This window comes from Monodon monoceros, unplaced genomic scaffold (assembly GCF_005190385.1).
Source record: "Monodon monoceros isolate NGI ecotype Baffin Bay Population unplaced genomic scaffold, NGI_Narwhal_1 Super_Scaffold_21, whole genome shotgun sequence".
Taxonomy (NCBI): domain Eukaryota; kingdom Metazoa; phylum Chordata; class Mammalia; order Artiodactyla; family Monodontidae; genus Monodon; species Monodon monoceros.
In genome coordinates, this window is record NW_021703778.1 from 15,636,528 (window position 1) to 15,661,579 (window position 25,052).

At 37.7% G+C, this 25,052-nt stretch overlaps 1 protein-coding gene across 1 annotated transcript in view; it reads right to left on the reverse strand.

Annotated features, from left to right (window-relative positions):
- Positions 1-25,052, reverse strand: part of MALRD1 (MAM and LDL receptor class A domain containing 1) — a 579,678-nt gene that overhangs the window by 394,658 nt on the left and 159,968 nt on the right. Inside the window, exon 19 of the mRNA XM_029239293.1 lies at positions 5,097-5,184. Coding sequence (XP_029095126.1) covers positions 5,097-5,184 — 88 coding nt within the window. The remainder of the gene's footprint in view (positions 1-5,096; positions 5,185-25,052) is intronic.

The window sequence follows — 25,052 nt, forward strand, 5'->3', positions numbered from 1 at the left end:
GGGCCCGTGAGCCATGGCCGCTGAGCCTGTGCGTCCGGAGCCTGTGCTCCGCAACGGGAGAGGCCACAGCAATGAGAGGCCAGCGTACCGCAAAAAAACCAAAAAACAAACAAACAAAAAACCTGCAGATGATACCTGAAAAATGAACACAAAAGAACTCACACATTTTGCCACTGAAACAAACATCACTCTTTGCAGAAGGAAGGGAGACTTGATCAAGCACAAATAAAGCTGGTGAGATATTGAGGTGAAGGAGGAGGGATGTCAAAAATTCAATCAACTCAGCCAGTTTAGCAATAACGACAACAAAAACCATTCGGTGGGTAGGAGAGGAACATCATAAAAATTGTTACGCATTCTCTAAAGAGTTACCATACTTTCTCAATTTTAAGGTATCATCAGTTGGAAGATATGTCACTGACTCAGTAACAACTTTCCTGGGAAAAGAAAAACACTAATACCTTGGATAGTGATACTCATTCTAATAATTAGTAGTTCTAGTAACTAATAAATCTAATACACATGCTGAATTCTGAAATTTTAACTTCGATGAAAAGTGCGTAGGTATTTTTTTTCAGTTTGCAAACAGTGTGCTGTGATGCTATGTCGTCACAGATTTATTTTTCCAAATAACCCGGCTATCTCACCAATAATCTTGGACACAAGAAGGAAAACTCCTGTTGCACGTATTCTGCTAAAAGACACACACTCCTTGCTTTTCTGATGGAAGATGGAAGGAATAATGCAAAACAGATACTTCCTTTGGGATAATATTTTAAAATCTGAATGTCTGGCAACAGTTCTTCCTAAATCTACTCTGAAGGTCTAATTCAAGGTGAAGGGAAAGCTATTTAACTTTGCCATTATTCCACATCATTATCTACTCTGGGAACAGACAAGATCATCACATACTGATGCAAAGAATCATAGGATTCTATTGCATGGTTAACATTGTCTACTTTCCCTAGAAATGTAGTTAATCTTGCATAAACAGCTGTTTCTCTATTTTCCTCCTGAATTAGATTTAAATGATAATCTATATCATCAAAGTATTGAAACAAAGGAGATACGATCCATTATTGAGAAGGGATTTGAAAATTGTTAGTAACAACTAGAAGTTAGAAAATGAGAGACAGCCTGACCTAGAGGAGCAAGTAATGATGGTCTAGGACAAAGTGAAAAGAAACTAAGTTTATGGCATAAAAACTATTGAGGAAAATTAATAAAAGTTTGCAGTTAAGAAGCTCAGTCATTCGAGTCAACAGCGTTTTGAACCAAGGTCATGGCAGAGGTAATGGAAACAGTAGAACAGATGTGAGAAATATTTTGGAGTTTAAGGGGAAACTTAAAAGTTTAAGGGGAAAGCCAAAGACAACTATGGTATTTCAATCCTGGGTTGCTCGAGGATACTGAGGTCATCAAAAGGAACAAGGGAGAAGTAGGGGAAAGAGAAGTTGATTTTGAGGAAATAGGTAAAAATGAAATAATCACCTCCTCTTTAGTCACTTTTAGTAAAAAATAAAATTACAGGTTACAAATCTGCTCTTTGGACATGAGGTCAATAGTTTGTGTTTTTTTAGTTTTTTATTTGTTTTGTTAATCAAGGAGGAAACATGCTGTAGATAATGTTCATATTGAAAGCAAATCAATGTCTGTAAGTGAACCTCCGCGGACTGATCCCACCTCAGCTAACGTGATGCCATGACAAAACACTGACTGATAATCAAGAGCAATATTTCTATTAAAAACCTAATTTTTATTTTCGTTTTCATCTTACGGTAAGATCACATCAGCTTCCTTTATGAAACCTATGGCTTCAGCAGGCTTTGTGGTTTCTGCCCAGAGTTTCTTTTGCTATGAAGCCAGCATGAAAACCACGAAGTTCAGTCTTTAAAATTCCATATTTTTCTTCCAAAACTTAAAGCAGAAAATTGGGACTAACGGTGTGTAACTGATATTTCACATCTCTGCCCTTGTTTCTGGCAGCTCTTTTCCCTCTACCTTGGAAACATCAGCCTCAGAATGCATGTAGCAGGATAATTAAAGCAGCAACAGTAGCAACAATGACTTGTGTTCCCTTTCCGTATTCTTTTTTGTTCCCCTCTGCCACTGGGGTCACAGCCATTCTCCCTAAGCAAAGAGTGGGAGGCGATTTGGCCCTGAAATCAGACCCCTTAGGTGAAAAATCTCATTCCTACCCTCAATTGTGTATTCTTACCCAGGCCACCGATGCTCTTTAAGTTTAGTTTTTCACACCCATAAAATGGAAATTGCTTTCTCTTCCTTGGGCGGTTAATGTATTTGATGAACAATATAATAATAGTAATAAACATTATGATCCAAAGAAGCAGACATTGTACTCTGCCACTTTATAGCTAGATAGCCTTGGGCTGGTTATTTCCTTCTCAGTTTGCTCCATAAACTTGGGATAACAAAGGCATCCATCCTATTCAACATTCAAGATCTCTTCACCTGTGATGGACCAGGCACTATTTTGTACTCTTAAAAGAAAATAGGATTATGTGAGATGATACACAGAGTGATATATGGTATTAATGTAACCATTTATCAGCTCCCTCCCTTGTAAGGACTTTCTGTATTCTCGGCCCCTGCCAAGTTCCCTGTCTGTGGCAAATACTTCCCTGAGCCATTGTTGGGCTTGGTCACTTGACTTGCTCTGACCAATGGAAGTGAATACACATGATGCCCTAATAAAAGCTTTAAGTGTGCTTTCTTTTTCCAACCCTCTGACTTAAAAACAGAATGTGTCAGACAGGGACATGGTCCATCAGCCTGGGTCGCATATAGACAGGACCCACAGAACAGAGATACATAGATTGGAACTACATAGAATTATACAGAGCTATGAACAAGAATTACATGCTGCTATTCTTCTACGCCAAACCACACACTTAAGAGTAAGAAATAAATGCTTGTGGTTTTAAGTCACTGAGATTTGGCTGTCAACAGAAGCTGACATATAACATAGTGTCTTACATATAGAAGTAATTAACATTTTAACAATAATAAACTAAAATATATAAACACTTAAAAATATATAAACATCTCTCCACCTATCCACTCACCTATCCAATAGATGTTTATTGAGTATTACTATGTGTCAGATACTGTTTATGCTACTGAAGGTATGGCAGTGATCAGATAAAATCCCTGCTCTCATGCCACTAACATTATTATGGTGGAAATAAAATTTGACTATAAGGGGATACATGTTGTGGAGAAAACACAGGGGAAGGAGACAGAAAATGTCAGGTAAGGAGATAAGAGGTGTGTGTGTGTGTGTGTGTGTGTGTGTGTGTGTGTGTGTGAGAGAGAGAGAGAGAGAGAGAGAGAGAGAGAGAGAGAGAGAGAGATTGAGAGAGAGAGAGAGAGAGATTGAGAGAAGGTTTCACTAGAGGAATCTTCCAGCAGAGATCAGAAAGAAGTAAGGGGGTGAAGGGGATATCTGGGGGAAGTACATTCCAGGAAGACAGAATAGCAGGTATAAAAGCCCTGAGGCATAAATGGGTTGGAGTGCTCAAGGACCAGCCAAGAGGTCTTGTAGTTGAGAGACATCAATTAGAGGCACATTGGTAGAAGGTAAAGTCAGAGCCGTATGAGAGGGCCGGTCATTTATTCCTTGGAAGTTATTGGAAGAAGTTTGGCTTTTGTTCTGAATGAGATGGGATGTCATAGGAAGACTCATGATAGGGTAACATGAGCTTACGTAAGTTTGAAAAGGATCATTCTGGCTGCTGTTTTGAGAAGAGATTATGTGGTTCAAGGGTAGAAGCAGATAGATCATTTACAAAGCAACCACAATAATCTGTATAGAGACGACAGTGGCTTGGACCAAGGGGAGAGTATCAAGAGCAATGAGAAGCAGTAGACTCCGGATATATGTGAAGGTAGTGGCTGATCAGATTTGTCGATGAAGAAGCAGCAACTGGAGATAAACTATCATTTACTGAGACAGGGAGGCGTGCAAGAATGGTCGGATTGAGGGAGCAATGGGTCATCAAGAATTTACTTTTAGACACTGAGGGAGAAAGGTAAACTTGTTGAATTCTGATTTCCTTCTGCTGGCTTTCCAGAGAAGCATTTGTCTTTCTGCAGAGTTTCATAGAAACCACTGCACAGACAATGGTAATTAATCCTGCCAGAATGATGAGGTGGAGAACCAGAGGTATGACATTAGCTACAGCAGAAAGAACTGGAATCCAGCCCTCTGATTATGTCTGGGGAGAGGCTGGTACTCCTCTGACCAATAACGCTACACTGTGATGGACCAGGGCTGCAGGTTAAGTTTTCAGCACTTGAAAGTGCTCTCCACATGGATTATTGTGATTGATTTTTAAATTATCCAGCCTCTGATCACTCTAGGAAGGAGACTGTGCTTTCTCTTGTCATGCAATTAAAGAGTCTACAACCTCAGTCCCAGGAGTTTGAATTTCAGCCCTTTTAGATCATTATGCACTGCCTAGAATGAGTTTCCCCTGGGGTGTGTTTGTTTTAAGTTATTTTCCCTAGTTATCTTTGAGATGCCTAGTACATCTAAGTTTGGATGTTGAGTAGGTGGTTAGTATCTAAGTCAGGAGTTCAGGTGAAAGGTTGAGGATGGAGATATAAATCTGGAAGATACGTATTAGATTTTTAATGGAAAGAAGTCCATAACTTGGAAGGGAAATGGCTGGCAACAATCCTCAGGAATATTTAAAGTGCAGCCCGAGAGTAAAACATCACTGAAGGTACCTGAGAGGTTATTAAAGTCTCCAAAACAATGTGATTATAAGGCAACCAATTCTGCCCACCAAATATGATGGAATTACAGTTTAACTTCAGACACAATTTCCTAATATTTTGCATATGATAACACACAAACACAACTGATTCAAACCTCTTTACTATGTTTGCAAAGATTTTAGACGAATTACTAGAAAAGATTCACAACCTTTTCCAGGGTTAATATATTGGTAGAATAGAGTAGAACTGAGAGTATTTTTGAATATTTCTGGAAATGAAATATTGATTTCCTTGGCAGTGTTTTCAAGTAGACAGGTTTGAAAAAACTCATATACTAAAATATCCTTCCTTACCAGGATAGAGGGTGCAGTCCATAAATGACAAATCATCAATTGCAATGTCTCCAGTGAAGCCATCTCCCACTGAAGCTTCCACTGAAATCTAAGAACAATATAAGAAATTTGTTAATACTGTGAAGGAAATTAATTTCTGGAAACTCATGGTTGAAAGGAATTCAGAATTTACCTAAAGAAAACTCTCTTCTGAACCATTAAAAACATACTTTGCAAAAGTCTCCATAAGTAGGTATCTTGTCTCTACCTGAATACTTCCAGTAATAGGAAGCTCCACACCATACTGGGCCCATTAAATCCATGAAGCCCATTCTGTTTCTGGTGAGTATTGATTTTTTGAAATTTCAGTATATCAGATTGATATCTACTTCCTTTTAACTTTCAACCATTAATTCCAGGCTGGTCCTGCTTTCTTCTGAGCCTTTAAGTATCTGAAGGCACATTACGGAACCTTTTCCCACCGTTGCCCCAGTAGTTCAGCTGTTTCCAAGGTTAAACCTCTTCATCCTTCAAGAAACCAAATTTGTTGCCAGAGGTACTCTCTAAAATGCACATTTTGAAGAGCTTTAAAATTTTTCTCCCGTCGACCTTATTCTGTAACATTTTATGGAACTGGCTAATCGTTATTAGATCTCCTTCAGAACCTCATTAATCACAGTGAACTCAGATGACATCGGTGCTTACAGGAGCTGCAGTTCCACTGAAACTCCAGTAAAATGTGAAATACTGACAAACCACTACAGTACATGGCAGATTGTGATCAGGGCTGAGATTTACTGTAATAGAATTAATCATGATGAATTATTTTAAGACTCATGCAAATATGCTGCATACTTACTAGGAATCCTGCTATAATTTAATAATGAAGAACATTAAGCAAACTCAAACTTAAAAAACACATTCCTTTTTTCCACTATTATATGAATATATGTTTCTGTTTCATTTTTCCTCACAAATGCGATATGTGGAAGTTGAAATTTTATTTCATTTTTCAAATTCTATCTTCCATTAAAAGTTGTTTCATACATTATTTATTCCTAATTAAAGAAGATAATTAAAAGGTCAAATTACTGACCTTAAGCCTCTTGACATCTTCCACCAACTTTCTAGGTTTTCTTGAGAATTACTAGAATTTTCTCCTTTATTTGTCACTGAGGAAATGACTCAATTTGGAAAAGGTTTATTCATTTAATTAATGGGCAAATATAGCTCACCTAATACTGCCTGGGGAACAGGCAGTCTCCTACTGCTTTAAAATGGGTCACTGCAAATATAAAATGCACCCTTCTTTTCACCACCAGCATGATTAAAAGAAATAAGCAGAGAAAACAAAAACACAAAAAGAATAGTCAGTACAAAATCATACAATTATTCTAATAAACAAAAAGCCAGCAGTCAGAATTTGGCAGAACATACTGTAATAAAATATCTTCTGTTTTATAGGGAAAAAAGACTGCAGTTGGGTGACCAATAGGGAAAAGGTGTAAGCAAGGACTGATTAATGACTAATACACTAACTAATTACAAATGCATTCTTTGGATCAATATTTGTCTATCCCAGTACAACACAGGACATGGTAATAAAAAGCTCAGAAGATGCAGGAAAAAGGAAAAACTAGGATAAATAAAAATAAACACTACCAACGTGACTACACTGCTCATGATTATCTTAGTTTATTCATGAGAAGGGATAGAAAATTGATATAACAGAATCTCAAGTCTATGAAAAGCATACCTGAACATATAAATATCTGTAAGCTAACTTTAGGGATATATACACATACATAGGTCCATTTGAGTGTGTAGGTGGACTTAACTGTTCTAATTCTATTCATCTGAGTCTTCTCCATTTTTTTCTTGATGAGTCTGGCTAATGGTTTATCAATTTTATCTTCTCAAAGAACTACCTTTTAGTTTTATTGATCTTTGCTATCGTTTCCTCCATTTCTTTTTCATTTATTTCTGATCTGATCTTTATGATTTCTTTCCTTCTGCTAACTTTGGGGTGTTTTTGTTCTTCTTTCTCTAATTGCTTTAGGTGCAAGGTTTGGTTGTTTATTTGAGATGTTTCTGGTTTTTTAAGGTAGGATTGTAACGCTATAAATGTCCCTCTTAGAACTGCTTTTACAGCATCCCATAGGTTTTGCATCATTGTGCTTTCATTGTCATTTGTTTCTAGGTATTTTTTGATTTCCTCGTTGATTTCTTCAATGATCTCTTGGTTATTAAGTAGTGTGTTGTTTAGCCTCCATGTGTTTGTATTTCTTACAGATTTTTTCCTGTAATTGTTATCTAGTCTCATAGCATTGTGGTCAGAAAATATACTTGATATGATTTCAATTTTCTTAAATTTACCAACGCTTGATTTGTGACCTGAGATATGATTTATCTTCGAGAATGTTCCGTGAGCACTTGAGAAGAATGTGTATTCTGTTGTTTTTGGATGGAATGTCCTATAAATATCAATTAAGTCCATCTTGTTTAATGTATCATTTAAAGCTTGTGTTTCCTTATTTATTTTCATTTTGGATTATCTGTCCATTGGTGAAAGCAGGGTGTTAAAGTCCCGTACTAGGATTGTATTACTGTCAATTTCCCCTTTTATGGCTGTTAGTATTTGCCTTACGTATTGAGGCGCTCCTATGTTGGGGGCATAAATACTTACAATGGTTATCTCTCCTTCTTGGATTGATTCCTTGATCATTATGTAGTGTCCTTCTTTGTCTCTTGTAATAGTCCTTATTTTAAAGTCTATTTTGTCTGGTATGAGAATTACTACTCCAGCTTTCTTTTGATTTCCATTTGCATGGAATATCTTTTTCCATCCCCTCACCTTCAGTCTGTATGTTTCCCTAGGTCTGAAGTGGGTCTCTTGTAGACAGCATATATACGGGTTTGGTTTCGTATCCATTCAGCCAGTCTATGTCTTTTGCTTGGAGCATTTAATCCATTTACATTTAAGGTAATTATCAATATGTACATTCCTAATACCATTTTCTTAATTGTTTTGGGTTTATTATTCTAGGTCTTTTCTTTCTCTTGTGTTTCCTGCCTAGAGAAGTTCCCTTAGCATTTGTTGTAAAGCTGGTTTGGTGGTGCTGAATTCTCTTAGCTTTTGCTTGTCTGTAAAGGTCTTAATTTCTCCATCAAATCTGAATGAGATCCTTGCTGGGTAGAGTAATCTTGGTTGTAGGTTTTTCTCCTTCATCATTTTAAATATGCCCTGCCACTCCCTTCTGGCTAGCAGAGTTTCTGCTGAAAGATCAGCTGTTAACCTTATGGGGATTCCCGTATGTGTTACTGTTTTTTTTTTCCCTTGCTGCTTTTAATATTTGTACTTTTTTAATTTTTTATAGTTTGATTAATATGTATCTTGGCATGTGTCTCCTTTGATTTATCCTGTATGGGACTCTCTGTGCTTCCTGGACTTAAGTATTTCCTTTCCCATATTAGGGAAGTTTTCAACTATAATCTCTTCAAATATTTTCTCAATCCCTTTCTTTATCTCTTTTTCTTCTGGGACCCCTATAATTCAAATGTTGGTGCATTTAATGTTGTCCCAGAGGTCTCTGAGACTGTCCTCAATTCTTTTCATTCTTTTTTCTTTATTCTGCTCTGCAGTAGTTATTTCCACTATTTTATCTTCCAGGTCACTTATCCGTTCTTCTGCCTCAGTTATTCTGAATTGATTCCTTCTAGAGAGCTTTTAATTTCATTTATTGTGTTGTTCATCACTGTTTGTTTGCTCTTTAGTTCTTCTAGGTCCTTGTTAAACGTTTCTTGTATTCTCTCCATTCTATTTCCAAGATTTTGGATCATCTTTACTATCATTATTCTGAATTCTTCTTCAGGTAGACTGCCTATTTCCTCTTCATTTGTTAGGTCTGGTGGGTTTTTGCCTTGCTCCTTCATCTGCTGTGTGCTTCTCTGTCTTCTCATTTTGCTTACCTTACTGTGTTTGGGGTGCCCTTTTCACAGGCTGTACATTCATAGCTCCCATTATTTTTGGTGTCTGTCCCCAGTGGCTAAGGTTGGTTCAGTGGGTTGTGTAGGCTTCCTGGTGGAGGGGACTAGTGCATGTGTTCTGCTGGATGAGGCTGGATCTTGTCTTTCTGGTGGGCAGGTCCATGTCTGGTGGTGTGTTTTGGGGTGTCTGTGGCCTTATTATGATTTCTGGCAGCCTCTGTGCTAATGGATGGGGTTGCGTTCCTGTCTTCCTAGTTGCTTGGCATAGGGTGTCCAGCACTGTATCTTGCTGGTTGTTGAGGGGAGCTGGGTCTTGGCATTGAGATGGAGATCTGTGGGAGATTTTTGCCATTTGATATTACTTGGAGCTGGGAGGTCTCTTGTGGACTAGTGTCCTGAACTTGGCTCTCCCACCTCAGTGGCACAGCCCTGATGCCTCGCTGGAGCACCAAGAGCCTGTCCTCCACACAGCTCAGAATAAAAGGGAGAACAAAAAGAAAGAAAAGAAGAAGATAAAATAAAATAAAATAAAGTTATTAAAATTAAAAATAAAAGATAATTATTGGACTTCCCTGGTGGCGCAGTGGTTGAGAGTCCACCTGCCAATGCAGGGGACACAGGTTCGTGCCCTGGTCCAGGAAGATCCCACATGCCCCTGAGCAGGTAGGCCCGTGAGCCATAGCCACTGAGCCTGCGCATCCAGAGTCTGCGCTCCGCAACAGAAGAGGCCACAACAGTGAGAGGCCCACGTACCAAAAAAAAAAAAAGATAATTATTGAGGAAAAAAAAATTTTTTAATTAAAAAAAAAAACAAAACGGACAGAGCCCTAGGAGAAATGGTAAAAGCAAAGCTATACAGACAAAATCACACACAGAAGCACACACATACACACTCACCAAAAGAGAAAAAGGGAAAAAATATATATATATATCGTTGCTCCCAAATTCCACCTCCTCAATTTGCGCTGATTCATTGTCTATTCAGGTATTCCACAGATGCAGGGTCCATCAAGTTCATTGTGGAGCTTTAATCCGCTGCTCCTGAGGCTGCTGGGAGAGATTTCCCTTTCTCTTCTTTGTTCGCACAGCTCCTGGGGTTCAGGTTTGGATTTGGACCTGCCTCTGCGTGTAGGTCGCCTGAGGGCGTCTGTTCCCACTCAGACAGGACGGGGTTAAAGGAGCAGCTGATTCCGGGGCTCTGGCTCACTCAGGCCGGGGGGGAGGGAGGGGCTCTCGCAGTGGCAGGCTGTACAGGCTCCCGGGAGGGGCGGCATGGATAGTGACCTGTGCTCGCACACGGGCTTCTTGGTGGCTGCAGCAGAGGCCTTAGCGTCTCATGCCCGTCTCTGGGGTCCATGCTGATAGCCGCGGCTCGCGCCCGTCTCTGGAGCTCCTTTAAGCGGCGCTCTTAATCCCCTCTCCTCGCACACCAGGAAACAAAGAGGCAAGAAAAAGTCTCTTGCCTCTTCGGCAGCTCCAGGCCTTTTCCCGGACTCCCTCCCGGCTAGCTGCGGCGCACTAGCCCCCTTCAGGCTGTGTTCACGCCGCCAACCCCAGTCCTCTCCCTGCGCTCTGACCGAAGCCCGAGCCTCAGCTCCCAGCCCCGCCCGCCCCGGCGGGGGAGCAGACAAGCCTCTCGGACTGGTGAGTGCTGGTCGGCCCTGATCCTCTGTGTGGGAATCTCCCCGCCTTGCCCTCCGCACCCCTGTTGCTGCGCTCTCCTCCGCGGCTCCGAAGCTTCCCCCTCCGCCACCCACAGTCTCCGCCCGTGAAGGGGCTTCTAGTGTGTGGAAACCTTTCCTCCTTCACAGCTCTCTCCCACTGGTGTGGGTCCCATCCCTATTCTTTTGTCTCTGTTTTTTCTTTTTTCTTTTGCCCTACCTGGGTACATGGGGAGTTTCTTGCCTTTTGGGATGTCTGAGGTCTTTTGCCAGCGTTCAGTAGGTGTTCTGTAGGAGTTGTTCCACATGTAGATGTATTTCTGATGTATTTGTGGGGAGGAAGGTGATCTCCACGTCTTACTCTTTCGCCATCTTGAAGTTCTTCCAATAGGATTTTAATAGAATAGAATGTAATACTTTCCGAGTGGTTGGTTCACGTGTGCCAAAATTAAATTCTCATTTAAGAAACACTGTACTAAAATTCCTAAAGGTTCTCTTTCTTCAATTAACACTCATTTTTTCTACCCTCCACATAATTAAAAATATTTAGAGGAAAAGGAGTGGAACTGCAATGTATTATTTTAATATACAGTAAGCCTTTTTATAAAAATAATCACGTGCCCCTCATTCTCCTCATGAAAGGAAGCTCCAAATTTACCTCCACCTCTATGCAGGTGCTTCTTAAAACTGATCTCGACCCAAAGTGAGAAAATCAGATCACACATTTAAACCCAAATGATAATACACATCTGTCCTTTGTTCTAGTTCTGCATCTCATAATAGCCACCCAATGATGAGTGTGAATTAAAAATCCCATTTCAAGTCTCAGTTTAGATATTACTTCCTCAGAAAAACCTTCCTTAATCACTCAAGCTGAAGGTATTTTCCTTTAAAAACTTCTCACAATTTTTAATTATATCGGTATGTGTGCATTTCAATGTCTCTTCTTGGAGATTTTAAGGACAAGCAACATGAAGCTCACTGAGGGACACACAAAGCTGTACACATGTCACCCAGCACCCTGAGTGCGTGGTGAGCACTTGACTGTGTTACGGAAAAACAAAACTTCTCATTTCAACTAAAACTATAGATGTTACTCTTGATGTCATACTTCACTGCCCACATTTCAAATGGCAAATGATTATTAAAGAGACAAAAAGGTGCAACATATACTGATTTGTCCCAGTATTTCATATGATACACCTAAACTGTTGACAAATCCTGATTCTTTTTTCTTTTACAACTCCCTGTGTCTTTCTCTTCTTTACACAGCCCTCTTCCTGGATTCCAACTCAGTGCCTACTTGTATTTATATGGTTTTGCTAACTTCTTTCCTCTTTTTCCTAAATTTACTTCTACATTTCCAGACCCTTCTTCCCTTCAACTTCCAGCTATTCTCAAGCATAACTTTCTATCTGGAATAATACAAAGTTTATTTATTGGAGGATTTCTTCTAAGCTATCTATACACATTTGATAGCTATATCAATTATATGCACAGTTATGCAACATTTTAAAAGATCTTTTAAATTATTTAAATTTAAGTGCAGAATGGGTCCTTACAGAGCATTTAGAATCCAAAACTTTTATATTCTGTTTGAATAAATGAGATCCAGAAAGTTTAATTAATTCACCCATAGTCTACAGATACGCTCAGTTGGTAAAATAATGTCTAAAACATTTTTTTAAAAAAGTCTCATTCTTGACTGGTTTAAAAATCCCAAATGCTTTAATCAAATTTTCACTTTTCATTTTTCCTTCTACTTTTATTAGGCTTCTAAACTTTTTTACTAATCTGATAGTAATGATAGGAGTTAAACAATGGGGGAAGCTATGCAAATAATACAAGACCAATTCAGGTAGTTCTTTGTATTTAGATAATAATGAATCCTGATTACAAATATGTAACACCTACTAAGTGTTTAGCACTGTAATAATATTAATAATAAAATATCTTCTACATGTGTGACACTTTAAGTTTTTGTGGCACATTAATACTCATTATGTCATTTGTATTTCAAAGTCTTAGCATAGATGAGAATGTCCCATATAAATATTCTTCCAAAGCAAACACTTTTTTCATTTTAGATTTTTAAAAGTATCACATTAGTTAGAATGACTGCTTTTGAAACCAGTGCTTTTAATAACATTTTTTCTTTAAAAAGTTATGATATGTCATTTGAGATTTATCTTTTAAGTATTTGCTATTGTCAGATACATGTGCATTTTCTAATTGTTCTTCAAATTTGACTTCTTGAAATAAAAATCTGACTTTATAGTTATCTTTCTTATTACTTACAGGGGGAAATGTAAGTATCCCCATGGGGGATAGTAAAATGGTGTTTGAGTGTATTTTGATTGTTAACTTTAACACAATGAGCATTATAATGTAGTTTAGGGGGGAAATATCTAGCTCATAAAAATCCATAATTTTACAGATATTTGTGCTTAGGATAAGGCTAAAGCATATAACAGACCTTATTACTGAACCTCAGAATTACAAGAACAGCATACAGGAATATCCATAAGTGTTGCAAACTCTTTAACATAGTAACTAAATATCACTCCCTAACTGCTTGGAAAGTGGATTATTTTAATTATAGAAATCTAAAGCAAAATTTACATAGTGTCTTACACCCTGGGAAGTCCTTGCAACCCAAGTTATGCTTGAATATTTAAGAAATATCTTTATTAAGTTGTATTATTTCTTACCATAAAAATATTAAGAGAATATTTTAATGAAGCTATTAAATTTTCTATCATGCTAAGGGTCATTAATTTCTTAAGTTTTAAATTTTTTTCTCAGTTTGAGAAGACGTGGCAGCTAGCACAAAAACTACGCTTTCAATGTGAAAGCTCTTCAGCTTTTCTATGTAAAAAATCTTTACACGTCGATCTATGTGTAGGAAGAACTTTCTGGATCTTGAGTCTGTGAGATTGGGTGCGTTATCTAGTCTGGCCGGGCAAATTCAATTTTCTTGTGCGTGTGTGTGTGTGTGTGTGTGTGTGTGAGAGTACTCAAAATTTTGCCATATATTGTTCATAAAAATGTTCACCAAACGGGGTAGCAGCCCTTCTCACTACACACATTTGTATAATAGGATTCCCAATGTTGGTCAAAAGCAAAACAAAAACAAACACACACATCACTGATACAAAGCCACATCTTCATATTAAACTAAGTGATAGAGAACATCCCTCACTTCTGATGATTTTGCACACTTTTTTTTCTAAACTCATAAAGCATTGCATTTTTTGTACAAACAAGAATAAAAATCAAATACCAATTTCTGACAAATTAGTGTATCACTTCCCCTTGAAAACAGGGAACGTATTCTCAAAAGCTCTCTCTTTGCACCCTCTGATGGCTCAGCAGGACAGCTTTCATCCTAGTTCTGCCTGAGGAAAATATCCACACTCAGTCACCTCGTCTACATCTGACAGGAGCTAAGCCTAAGTTTTCTTTTTCGTTCTTGCCCTCTGGTGTCCAGTCTCTGTCCCCAGGTTTCTTTTTAAAAGGATGAGTTAATCTCCAGCAGTACCTCAAACCAGAGCTGACTCTAGGGCACTGGGTCAGAAATCCCAGATCAATTTCCTACCGGGGTTTTCTCCTTCATACCGAGCCATTCTGCAGCAGAAGAAAACATGCACTAGTGTCTCAAGCCAGCCTTCTCTCAGTGTCTGCTTCCTGACACAGTCACCTTGGGTCTGGTCTTCAGTGACCCAGGCAGTTTCTCCAGAAACTGAAAATAAACTAAAAATGCCAATTTATTAATGTAAAATAAAAACATAACTAGAAATGTGTCTGAATACCTATGCCAGCTGGTCACCAAATTAAGGTCATCAAATTAAGGTCATCAGGAGAGGAAATCTTGAACAAAATCAAGATCAGAAGCATGTTTGGTGAATAGACAGTAGAGGGAAGGCAGTGTGGAATATTGTGAAGAGACAGTATCAGCAAAGCTAACACAGTCAGTTGTCTATCAGATAGAAAGGGAGAGTGTCCTTTGGCAGAATTAAAAACTGATAAAACCTTCACCAGTGAGCAAAGCTTGTGCTAGAAGTGTAAAACATCATAATTTATTATAATTCAGCTATCTTCTATTAACTACATTTAAGTTGGTGTTTTTAAATACAGTTTAAGAGAGAAAATAGGCCTCTTGATGCCATTTAAGAGATAAGCTTGAATGAATAGTCACACTTACAGTACATCTCCAGGTATTTTTAAAATAAATTCAGACATGAAATAACTGTGACACCTAATTTAGATATCATTTAATATTTCCTAAACTTGTCTTACCATCAGAATCACCAAGGGGTTTTATTAAAAATGCAGGTTCTCAGGACTCTCCTCTGGGGCTTCTGATATAGTACATGTAAAGATTGAGAATCTGTATTTTTTTTAAATGCTCCAGGTGGTTCTGATAATTAGGAACATTTGAGAGCTACTAGTCTAATCCTAATGTTGTGTTTGAAAGGATAAAGTGGATTCCTAGAGAAATAAAATCTCTCGCTAGATAACTTAGACACTTACACACACGCCTTAGAGATAAAAAGTATTCTACCTAATAACTGAGATAAGACATAGTATACGAATGCCTCTTAAAGCAGATTCTGTCTACTCAGCGCTACCAGGAGAATGTCATTACGCACAGATTTGTTTCTCAAAAGGAAAAGTTTGCTGTCTTTTTCCTAAACTCTGGAGATCTTTAGTTTTATCTTGTAGCCTCCTGTATATCAACTGAAGCCTTGAGAGAAAATTTTCAATTTTGATACGCCCCTCTTTCTACTTCCTAAGAATCTATTCCTCTAGGTGTCTACCATCACCTCTGCTATACCTAAAAATAATACCGCATCTCACAGTGAGCTCTCAGCACTCAGGCTTATGCAGAATATAAGCCTCCTTTAACAGTAATATTTCAATGTTGAAACAAAATTAAAACTAGCACAATATGCAAGCCACTTAGTACAGACTTCATTTAAACCTGCTTCTCATCTCCAGGATTTTAAAAGGTATGCTGGGCAATGCTGCAAGTTCACGGATACAAATCAACAGTTACCCTAATGCAATGAAAATCAGTTGAGATACCATCCTCACTGCCCTGTCCTCACTGTCCTGGTTCAATGGGGCCTCTGCAGGAGGTACAGACAGGCATGCACAGGACAGGGACAGCTGTCCTTGTTCTTAACTCACACCCAAGGACACAACGTTTTCAACAGGTGTTAAAGAGACCAAGACACAAAACCATTAGTCTACATTTTTTCTGGTAGGTAGATGAACGTTGCAATAATTAAGTCTCAAAGTAAATCTAAAATCTAAATATACATATAAAACAGTTTGCTTTCTGAATTGCACGTTGACATATCTGCTGGTTCTGTAGAAGATGCAAGTAAGCAACGGCCTTTAAAAACAGAAGTCATGAGCCCTGAAGCCCTCCTAATTTTGAATCCCATGGAAACCAAAGTTTCACCTCTCACTAATCTCTTAAAAATTAATTTTACATAAAATTATCTAAGCAAGCAAGGGAAGGTAAGACACCTGAGGAAGCAGTGAATAGAGGAATAAATGTAGTAAGTCATGCGTACAAACGTCATGGTGTGATGTGGTAATACAAAAATAAATATCACCTAACATCTTAAACCTTGGTTTAAAGAGACTATTCTTTAAAAACTAGACAGTTTTGGACAGAGTTTTAGATAAGAGAATGGAAAGTCATACCATACAGGTTATTAAAAGTGTTTCCTTTGGCGTAATTTGAGGATAGGACATTCACTTCCATATAATTCATAAGAATCTGAGAGTTAAAAATAAGGTTGCCCTGTCAAACCCTCACTTTCATGCTCTTTTGCGTCTCCTCCATCCTTGTGTGAGTGACCTCTTTTCAGCCTCTTCTATTAAGCCTTTGGAAAACATATATTTTGTTTTCACCTCATCAGAAAACCATTACTTCACATCCAAGCTTTCTGAGTTGGCAGAAGACCATTTGTATTCCAAGCTTGTTTTTAGTATGTACTCCTAAACCTAGATGATTGGGAAGACTTGATACAATTCCCAATATATCTTTCAGTTAATAATCAGTATGATCTGTCTACAGGGTAAGAGAAAAAAGGCCTGAAAGTGTTTTCTAATTATGCAGCCTTTTAAACAAACCTAAACAAATCATAATGCATGGAAATATTCAAAAGTTATGTTCAAACTGGTAATTGGTAATGTGGCAAAACAAAAACAAAACAAAGAATCATGTCTAAGGATGACATACAATTTCTAAGATCAACAACAACAATAATCCTATTTCTGTTATAATATTGAAAGAATATAATGATCTTGTGGAATCCATACTGGCATATTATAAAGATCAGGGTTCAACAAAGTCATAAAGGTTTTTTTTCTTTAATTGGAAGCTTCATTAAAAAAAAAAGTTTGTGTTCTCAATTGGAACACAGCCATACCAATTTTTTTCCTCTCAATTTTTTTTTTAAGTCTCTAAGTTGCCTTTATTCTACCATGACTCTGTTGAGTAGAGCAACCCTATGGCTCATGGTGCCTAAAATATTTACTACCTTGCTCTTGACGAGAAAAGTTTGCAAACCCCTGGTATAGATTAAAACTGTTTTGACTGTCAGAATCAGTAACAATTGAATGGTCCTTTCACAGCCTTTCATTTTTTAAGTAAATAATTTAAAAATATAAAAATATCTTAAATCACTTAATCCTGAATAATTTAGGCTAAACTGTTTTGAACTTGCCTTTTTTCGAAAACTTATTTCCTTTCTATCAAAGTTAAAAAGTTGTGTGTTCAATTTAGATCCAAAACCAGAAAAATCTGTGTTAGGAATATTTGTAGATGCTCTCAATTTTAAAAGTCTTAGATAAACTTTTGAAATGCAAAATATATTTTATATACTCTACTCTTAGGTATAACCTTGGGTGAGCCCTTCTTTTAGGTGAAGCTTACAAAAAGGAAAGGCATAACCGTGATAAGATTTTAAAGTATTTTTGAAAATTATAGCTTAACCTGTAAAGCCAGATTTTCTATATAGTAACCTTCCATTTTATGTGCTTTTGGTGGTTTTAGAGGCAGGAGTCTAGGTTTTGGAGATATAAATAGAATATCAATGTATTTTACCTAATATAAGGTTAAATACTGAAAGGACATATGTTGAGAAGTTAGCTCAGGAAGAAAGAATGAGGGGCAGAGTGAGACATGGAAGGAAGCAAGGCTGCTTATAAGGATGACTTATCAACTTGGCTATCACTGTGATGCAACCTAATGGGCCTTTTGAGGAGCTCTATGGAATAGTCTAAGAACCGTCAATCTGGGAGGAGGGAAGGGCTTCATCCCCTACTGGTCACGGGTGAGCCCCCAGGGCATGAACTTCCCCACACTTCGGGGCTGCACCTGCAGGAATATCCCACCTCTTAAGTGACAGAAGCCTGTGGGTTGTGGGCAGGTCCAGGCAAGTGTTGTCCTATCACACCTGCACCAAGTGGTCCAAGCCCAAGGTGGAAGCCTGCACAGAACTGTTACAGCAGAAGCTAAAATAAAAGGTGGGGCTGAGAGAGTGAGAAGTGGTGCCCAGGTGTCCTTAAGTGGGAACTGGGAAATTTTTTCCTTTGTATTATAAGAGATGCAGATGTGCATCTCTCAAGAATATCTCCATACATTAAGTACTATTTAAGTACAATGATGAGTCACCTAATTCTGCTATCTGCTCTTTGGTTTTCCCACTTTAAACACCCTCCCTGGATGAATCAATCCTCTATTTTCAACCACTACTGATATGTTGATTATCCCAAACCTCCCTTCACTCCATACTTCCCTAAACTTCAGACTGTTTTTCTTTTTTCCCCCAACCACTGGCTGAGCCTTTCTACTTTGACGTCCCTCAAAGTTTTACAATGTCTTTAAACAACTCATCTTTCTCCCTAAAGCTCCCTCTCTTTCACCCTCTGTTCTGTATTTCAACAGATGGCTCTTGCTGCTGTTCCCGCCAGAATCATGAATTACTTCTGATTACTCCCCGTCATTCACACGACACATGCAAGCCTCAGTGGCATTACTTTCTAAATATTTCTTGAATCTTTTTCATTCCATCTGTACTAGCTTATATTCCTAGCTTAGGCCCCGGTTGTCTCCTACCTACACTAAACTATATATATATATTTTTTTTTTTTTTTTAAATTTTATTATCAGTTTTTTAATGGTAAGCCCTACTTCAAACATGTTCTTCAAACATCACTAACAGAGGGATGCATCTAGAAGCCACTTAGGGTTGTTTCACTTAACTGATTAAAACCTCAGTGGTGCCCATCAGCTCTAGGTCAATGTACTCATTCGTGACCATGACAAATGAGTCATTCCCTGACCTGGCTTCTGTCTACCTTTCTCTGCCTCAAGCTTTATGCACCACGAATTACAGATCAGCATAGCGGTTCTTCACTGCAGCATGCTGCTTCTCGTCTGTGTGTATCTGCATAGGTTCCTGTGACTCCTTACTCCTGACCCCCAGCCCCAACATGGGCTATCGCCTACAGACACTGTAAGACCCAAGTCATACAACACCTTCCTGGATATCACCATACCCGGGTCAGATGTCACTCTTTAAAAAAATCATTTTTATTGTCATTATTTGCTTGAGTTTCTCACTTTGTCCCCTTTAGAATGTATGCTCCATGAGGACGATGACCATCTACTATTTGTGTCTGTATCGGCACCAAGTGGCACAGGGCCTAGGGCAATGGAGGGCCTAATATCAGTGAACAAATGATAAATCAACAGACATGAACGAGCACTTTAAAAAAAAAAGTTAAATTTTACAGAAGGAGATTATGCTCGAAAGTTCATTCTGCTGTTTATGTTCCATTTCTATCAGGAAATTATTTCATTATTTACTTTCAGTATATAATAAAAAAGAGAGAGAGGAACGAATGGCCATCTCTAAAATATACAATAGTAGAGCTGTTGCTATCAGTAGAATTTGAATTATCTGAAAGTAAAAACATAAACTATGATCTTAAATGCGCTTCAGGGGCTCAAAAATAATTGAAATTCATGGTAGCTTAATAAAAGTTTAGGAAAGCTTTTTTAATATACGATAAAACTAAATTTTAGTTTCTTAAGAAGGATTTTTGTGACTCTCATAACATGCAAGAAGAATTGTAGAGTTCGGTCAATTGTGAAAAAGTGGAATTTATAGAATTTTATAATTAGAAACAACTTACAGATTATTTCATTATTCTGATGAGAAATTAGTTAATTAGAAGATTAAGTAACATCCATAAAGTCACTAGGTCCCTTAATGGAAAATTTCATCTTTAGAATCCAGGTATTTTAATTCCTGGTTTGAGGTTATTTCCATTTAAACACATTGTTTCCCCAGTATTTTTAAAAATTAAAGTTGGGAAATTATATTCATCTTACACGTACAGCAAAATATATCAAACTCAGCATAACAGCATAACTAATATGTATATCTATTAAAAACAAAATGAGAAAATTCCATATAAAAACCATCTTAAAATAATTGAACATAACTAATCGGGTAATCTAACAGGAAAAGCTCTAACAAAGGTATTTTATCCCTGAAAAGGGAACAAATTGAAAAAAATAAGATAAATTCTTTGTAAACATGATGGAATATAAGCTAATTCATTTTAATCCAAAGCTTCAATTTGAAGCAAATTGACTTTCATAACGTTATTCTCATTTTTCGTTACAATCTCGTTTTTCATTACATTAGACTATGCTTCATATTAACTATAATCAATTTTTCATCCTAACACGTGATGAAAATACAAAGGGTCACCATGCTGGAAATAAGTAGGAAGAATATTTGTTTCTAGCTAAATTCTTTTAGTTTCTTGGAGAGCTTTTTTTAATAGAATGGTCTTACTCGAACACAACGATTCTTCTTCATCCCAAGAACTGGGGTCTGTGAGGAAAAATAAGCAGCAGCTTAAAGATGACAAAGTGTTAAAGATAAGGTGCTACTAACTAAAATTGCAGGGGGACAAGCAGACTGCCTGAACCATTTAACTCTATCCTTATAACACTGAAAAAGCGAGAGGGAAGAGAGTGGGAGTCACATATTCATTTATTTGGATATTGACAAGACTGTATTCACTGAAATTCATCTTCATGCTTGCATATGTGCTTTTAATTCTGGCTGATACAGCAAAAATTACAAGAAATCCATCCCTGTTTTTCAGGTAACTATAATCTAAGGGCTAATATTAGACTGATAATTTATATAAAACTTTTATCCACAACAGAATATTTTAGCTACCTGTTGTCTGGATAAACACCCATTTCACTCTGTGCAAAAAGGCACACAATCGTGTCACTTTGCTCTGGTTTGAGTCCAAGAGAACTTTTGCTTTAAAGGCAATTTATGTTAGTATTTAAGAACTTGAACCCTGGAGCCACACTGCAATCTTAAAAACCTGGTTCTACTACTCAATGTCTTCAAATTCCTTTATTTTGACCTCATTTTAGACTTACAGAAAAGATGCAAAAATAACACAAAATGTGTTGCCCTTATGTCCTTCACCCTACTTCTAATGTTTACATTTTACTGAACAATCCTATTTTCTCCAGGAAAGAATAAAACCCTCCTCTTAGTGTTTTGGGGAGATTATAAAAAGATAACATACAAAACACAGCGCCTGGCACATAGAGTGTTAAGTTAATATTAGCCATGGTTAATTATTTTGTTTTATATCTACATGGGTAAAGCTTTGGTAGAAATGGAGAAGCTCCATGATTTGGCTTTGGGCTTCTGTGACTAATTAGGGTTACGGCCAGAACTCATGGAAATAGGTCTCAGGGCAGATTCCCTTTAAAACAGATATGAGACAGAGATTTGGGTACAGAAATTTTCCTGGGGAGCTCACGTGGAACCAACAGCCGGAGGGGAGTCAGGGAGGAAGGACCGAGTGGAGGGAGCAGTTGAGCTGTGATGCAGTCACAAGAGAGGCCTCAGCCAGCCCAACAGGGAGCCCAGGAACTGGGACAGTCCTTCAGAGTTGTCCTACATTGAGGCAAGAGTACTGAGCTTTTAGGCCCGCATTGACCATACTGCAGATACGGGCTGTCTTCAAGGGGAGGCATCCCCTTGGCAAGTCAACTCTCTTGAATGCAATTTCTAGAGAGAGAATCAGCTGAGAGGCATTAGCTGCCCGTAGTCCCAGCAGCTAGGGGAGGAGCGCTGCGGTCCTGAGGGAGATTTGGGTCATGGACAACAGTGTCCGCAACAAACTATTCATGAGAAACTTTGTGTGGACAGAGCTAATTCATGGCCAGTGAATCAAAACTACATCATCTATTCTGTTCAGTGACAGATACTGAAAAGTTAAATTAAAATCTATGTATTAACACTCAAAGTCTGTTTGAACATTTGCCTCTTGCTACATTTTGCTTTTGTTTTCTTTTGTTTAGGAACCTCTAGAGAGCAATCATTATTAATATAACATGGAGGTATACGGAGTTAGGGAAAAAGAGAAGCTAATTCTCTCCCCCTTCCCAGGACTCAGACTGATCAAGATGCTCAGCGTCCTACACCTTGGCAGCATCCACAGATGCCACCACCTTTGGACTGAATATAGGCAGACCTTCTGTCAGTGGGCAGTAGCAGTCCTGGGAGTATGTCAGGAAATTTTGTGAATAGTGACTATAAAGGTTGGATCTGTTACAGAGTATTGCGTAGAGTTCCCTATGCTATACAGTAGGTCCTTATTAGTAATGGCCTCTATAGGAAAAGAATTTTTAAAAGAGTGGATATAGGTATATGTGTAACAGATTCACATTGCTGTACACCTGAAACTAACACAACACTGTACATCAACTATACTCCAATAAAAATTTTAAAAATAAATAATAACAATGTTTAATAATATAAAGTTAAAATAGTATTAATATTATTAAATATGCATAGTATTATTAATAGTAGATATCAAGCTCAATTTCCTGATCCTAACCTTAATGTAAATGCTTAAACTTTTCTGTACAGTTGTTAACAACTATTTAATGAAAATTAATTAATTTATGCATGAACAATTTTATTCTACAGGACACCATCATCTTGAGAATATCATGCCAATATTTTTTTGAAAATTATCAGAATTATTTACATTTTATCCTTCTTATTTCAGTACTATTTTTACCTTGACTTTCTATCATTATATTACAAGATAAGAGACAGAACAGGTAGTCTGTGCTGGCTACCAGGAGGGGAGAAATGCCTTTACTTATTTAGAAGAATTAGGCACAAAGATAGAGGAAAAGGCTTTTATCTCCTCAACCATTTAGAAAGGAGAAAAAGATCATATAATGTTATTCTAGTTCAGTGACACACTTCAGTTTTTATTTTTAAACTTAATAACTCATATTTATTATTATTACATTAAAGCTGTTGTTATTGCTAACATCTGAGTAATTACCATATGCCTAGCTCTTTTCTAAGTGTCTTATATATGTATATATGAATATATGTAATCTTCAAAAAAACTATACAAGGTAGTACTAGTATTATACCTGATTATAGGTGAAGAAACTGTGGCACAGAGAGGTTACATAGTTTTCCTAAGGCTACACAGCTAATAAATGACAGAGCCAGGATTTGAACTTAAGCAATTTTACTCTAAAGTCCATATTACATCTTCTTCAATAGCCTGAATTCACTTTATAACAGAGTAAAAGTTAAATTTATTGTACCAAAAATACCACTTAAATCTGAGCTACTGAAAACGCAAACTAAAATTAACTCATTTTACACCAAATAGTAGTTCCAAGTCAATGTAAAGTTCTCCAGCACCGCATAAATTGTGGCAGCAGTATAGCACTATAATTTGCAATGTAAGAATAACACTAGGAATTGTAGTTCCAAATGCATAAAGTTGACTTAGATAGAATGACACGTAATACACCTACCTCGATCATTAGCAGTTATCTGAGCAAAGATAATGCCAAGAGTTATAGAGGAAGCTGCCACTGCCTATGAGAGCAGAGAAGCCAAGAAAGTAGCAAAAATAAATCGTAAAATGTAACCAAATCAAAGATCTGAAAGTCAGGGACAATGACATAGGAGGGGCAATAGAGTCCTGGAGGTAAAAACAAGTAGTTACACAACGTATTTGATAAAGAAAAATACAGCCTTATCCTAAGATAGAGCCTGGGTGCCCCCTAGCTTTTTGGACACTTCCTAGTATATTTTAATTGCTTTTGACTGTGTTATAATTAAGAAGAAGTTACAGCCAGGAACACAGTGGGCAAAGGACTGCCCTGTACTGACTGAAGCAATAAACGGGGCCCTGCAGTTAAAAGGATGATCATAGTTATGATACATACAAATGAAAACCATAGTAATCCTGCTAATAATAGAAAATATATTTATATGCATTTGCCCATATCCATATGTGCACAGAGACACAGAAGTATGCAAATAGCCTATACCTGATAAGGATGTATTTATATACAAGGACACATGCTCCAGATTTTCCAGAATAGTCCTCATTTCAAATATCATAGTCTCTACAAACCTCTCAAATGTCCCGAAAATTTCAAAGTTTCCAAATGCAAATAAAATTTCCATAGACAGCAACTCACAGAGAAACTGGGAAGAAAAAAGTCCTTTGTCAGATATTCAGCGTAAAGGCTTTAGGAACTTCACAGAATTCCCCAATAGATCGTAAGTTTGGGATTATGGGGACTGACTTCTATTTTTCACCATTTTTACAATTTTTCTCCATCTTCGTTCTCCACCCTTAATCCTCCTGGAGACTGGTTCAGGGATCAGTAAACATCTTTAACCTTAAATGTTTTTAAGAATTACATTTATTCATGTTTTTTTCTTCTCCCCTTGGCAGAAGGCTTTATATCATAAAATGTAAAGAAGACCTTCTGCACAAGTGCAAAATGGGCCTAATCATTATTAAGTTCAATAAAAAGTTCAAGATGGTAACAATGAAATATTGTGTTTCCAACACAAATAATGACATGACAAAGCAAACCAGAATGGGTGTTTGGGTAAAAAAAAAAAAAAAAAAAAAAAGTTACTTGGAAGATGATTTCTTGAATTCTATTTCAAGAAATTAGCTTTCAAAAGTTTACAATCAGGGCTTCCCTGGTGGCGCAGTGGTTGGGAGTCCGCCTGCCGATGCAGAGGACGCGGGTTCATACCCCGGTCCTGGAGGATCCTACATGCCGCGGAGCGGCTGGGCCCGTGAGCCATGGCCACTGGGCCTGCGCGTCCGGAGCCTGTGCTCCGCAGCGGGAGAGGCCGCAGCAGTGAGAGGCCCGCGTAACGCAAAAAAAAAAAAAAAAAAAAAAAAA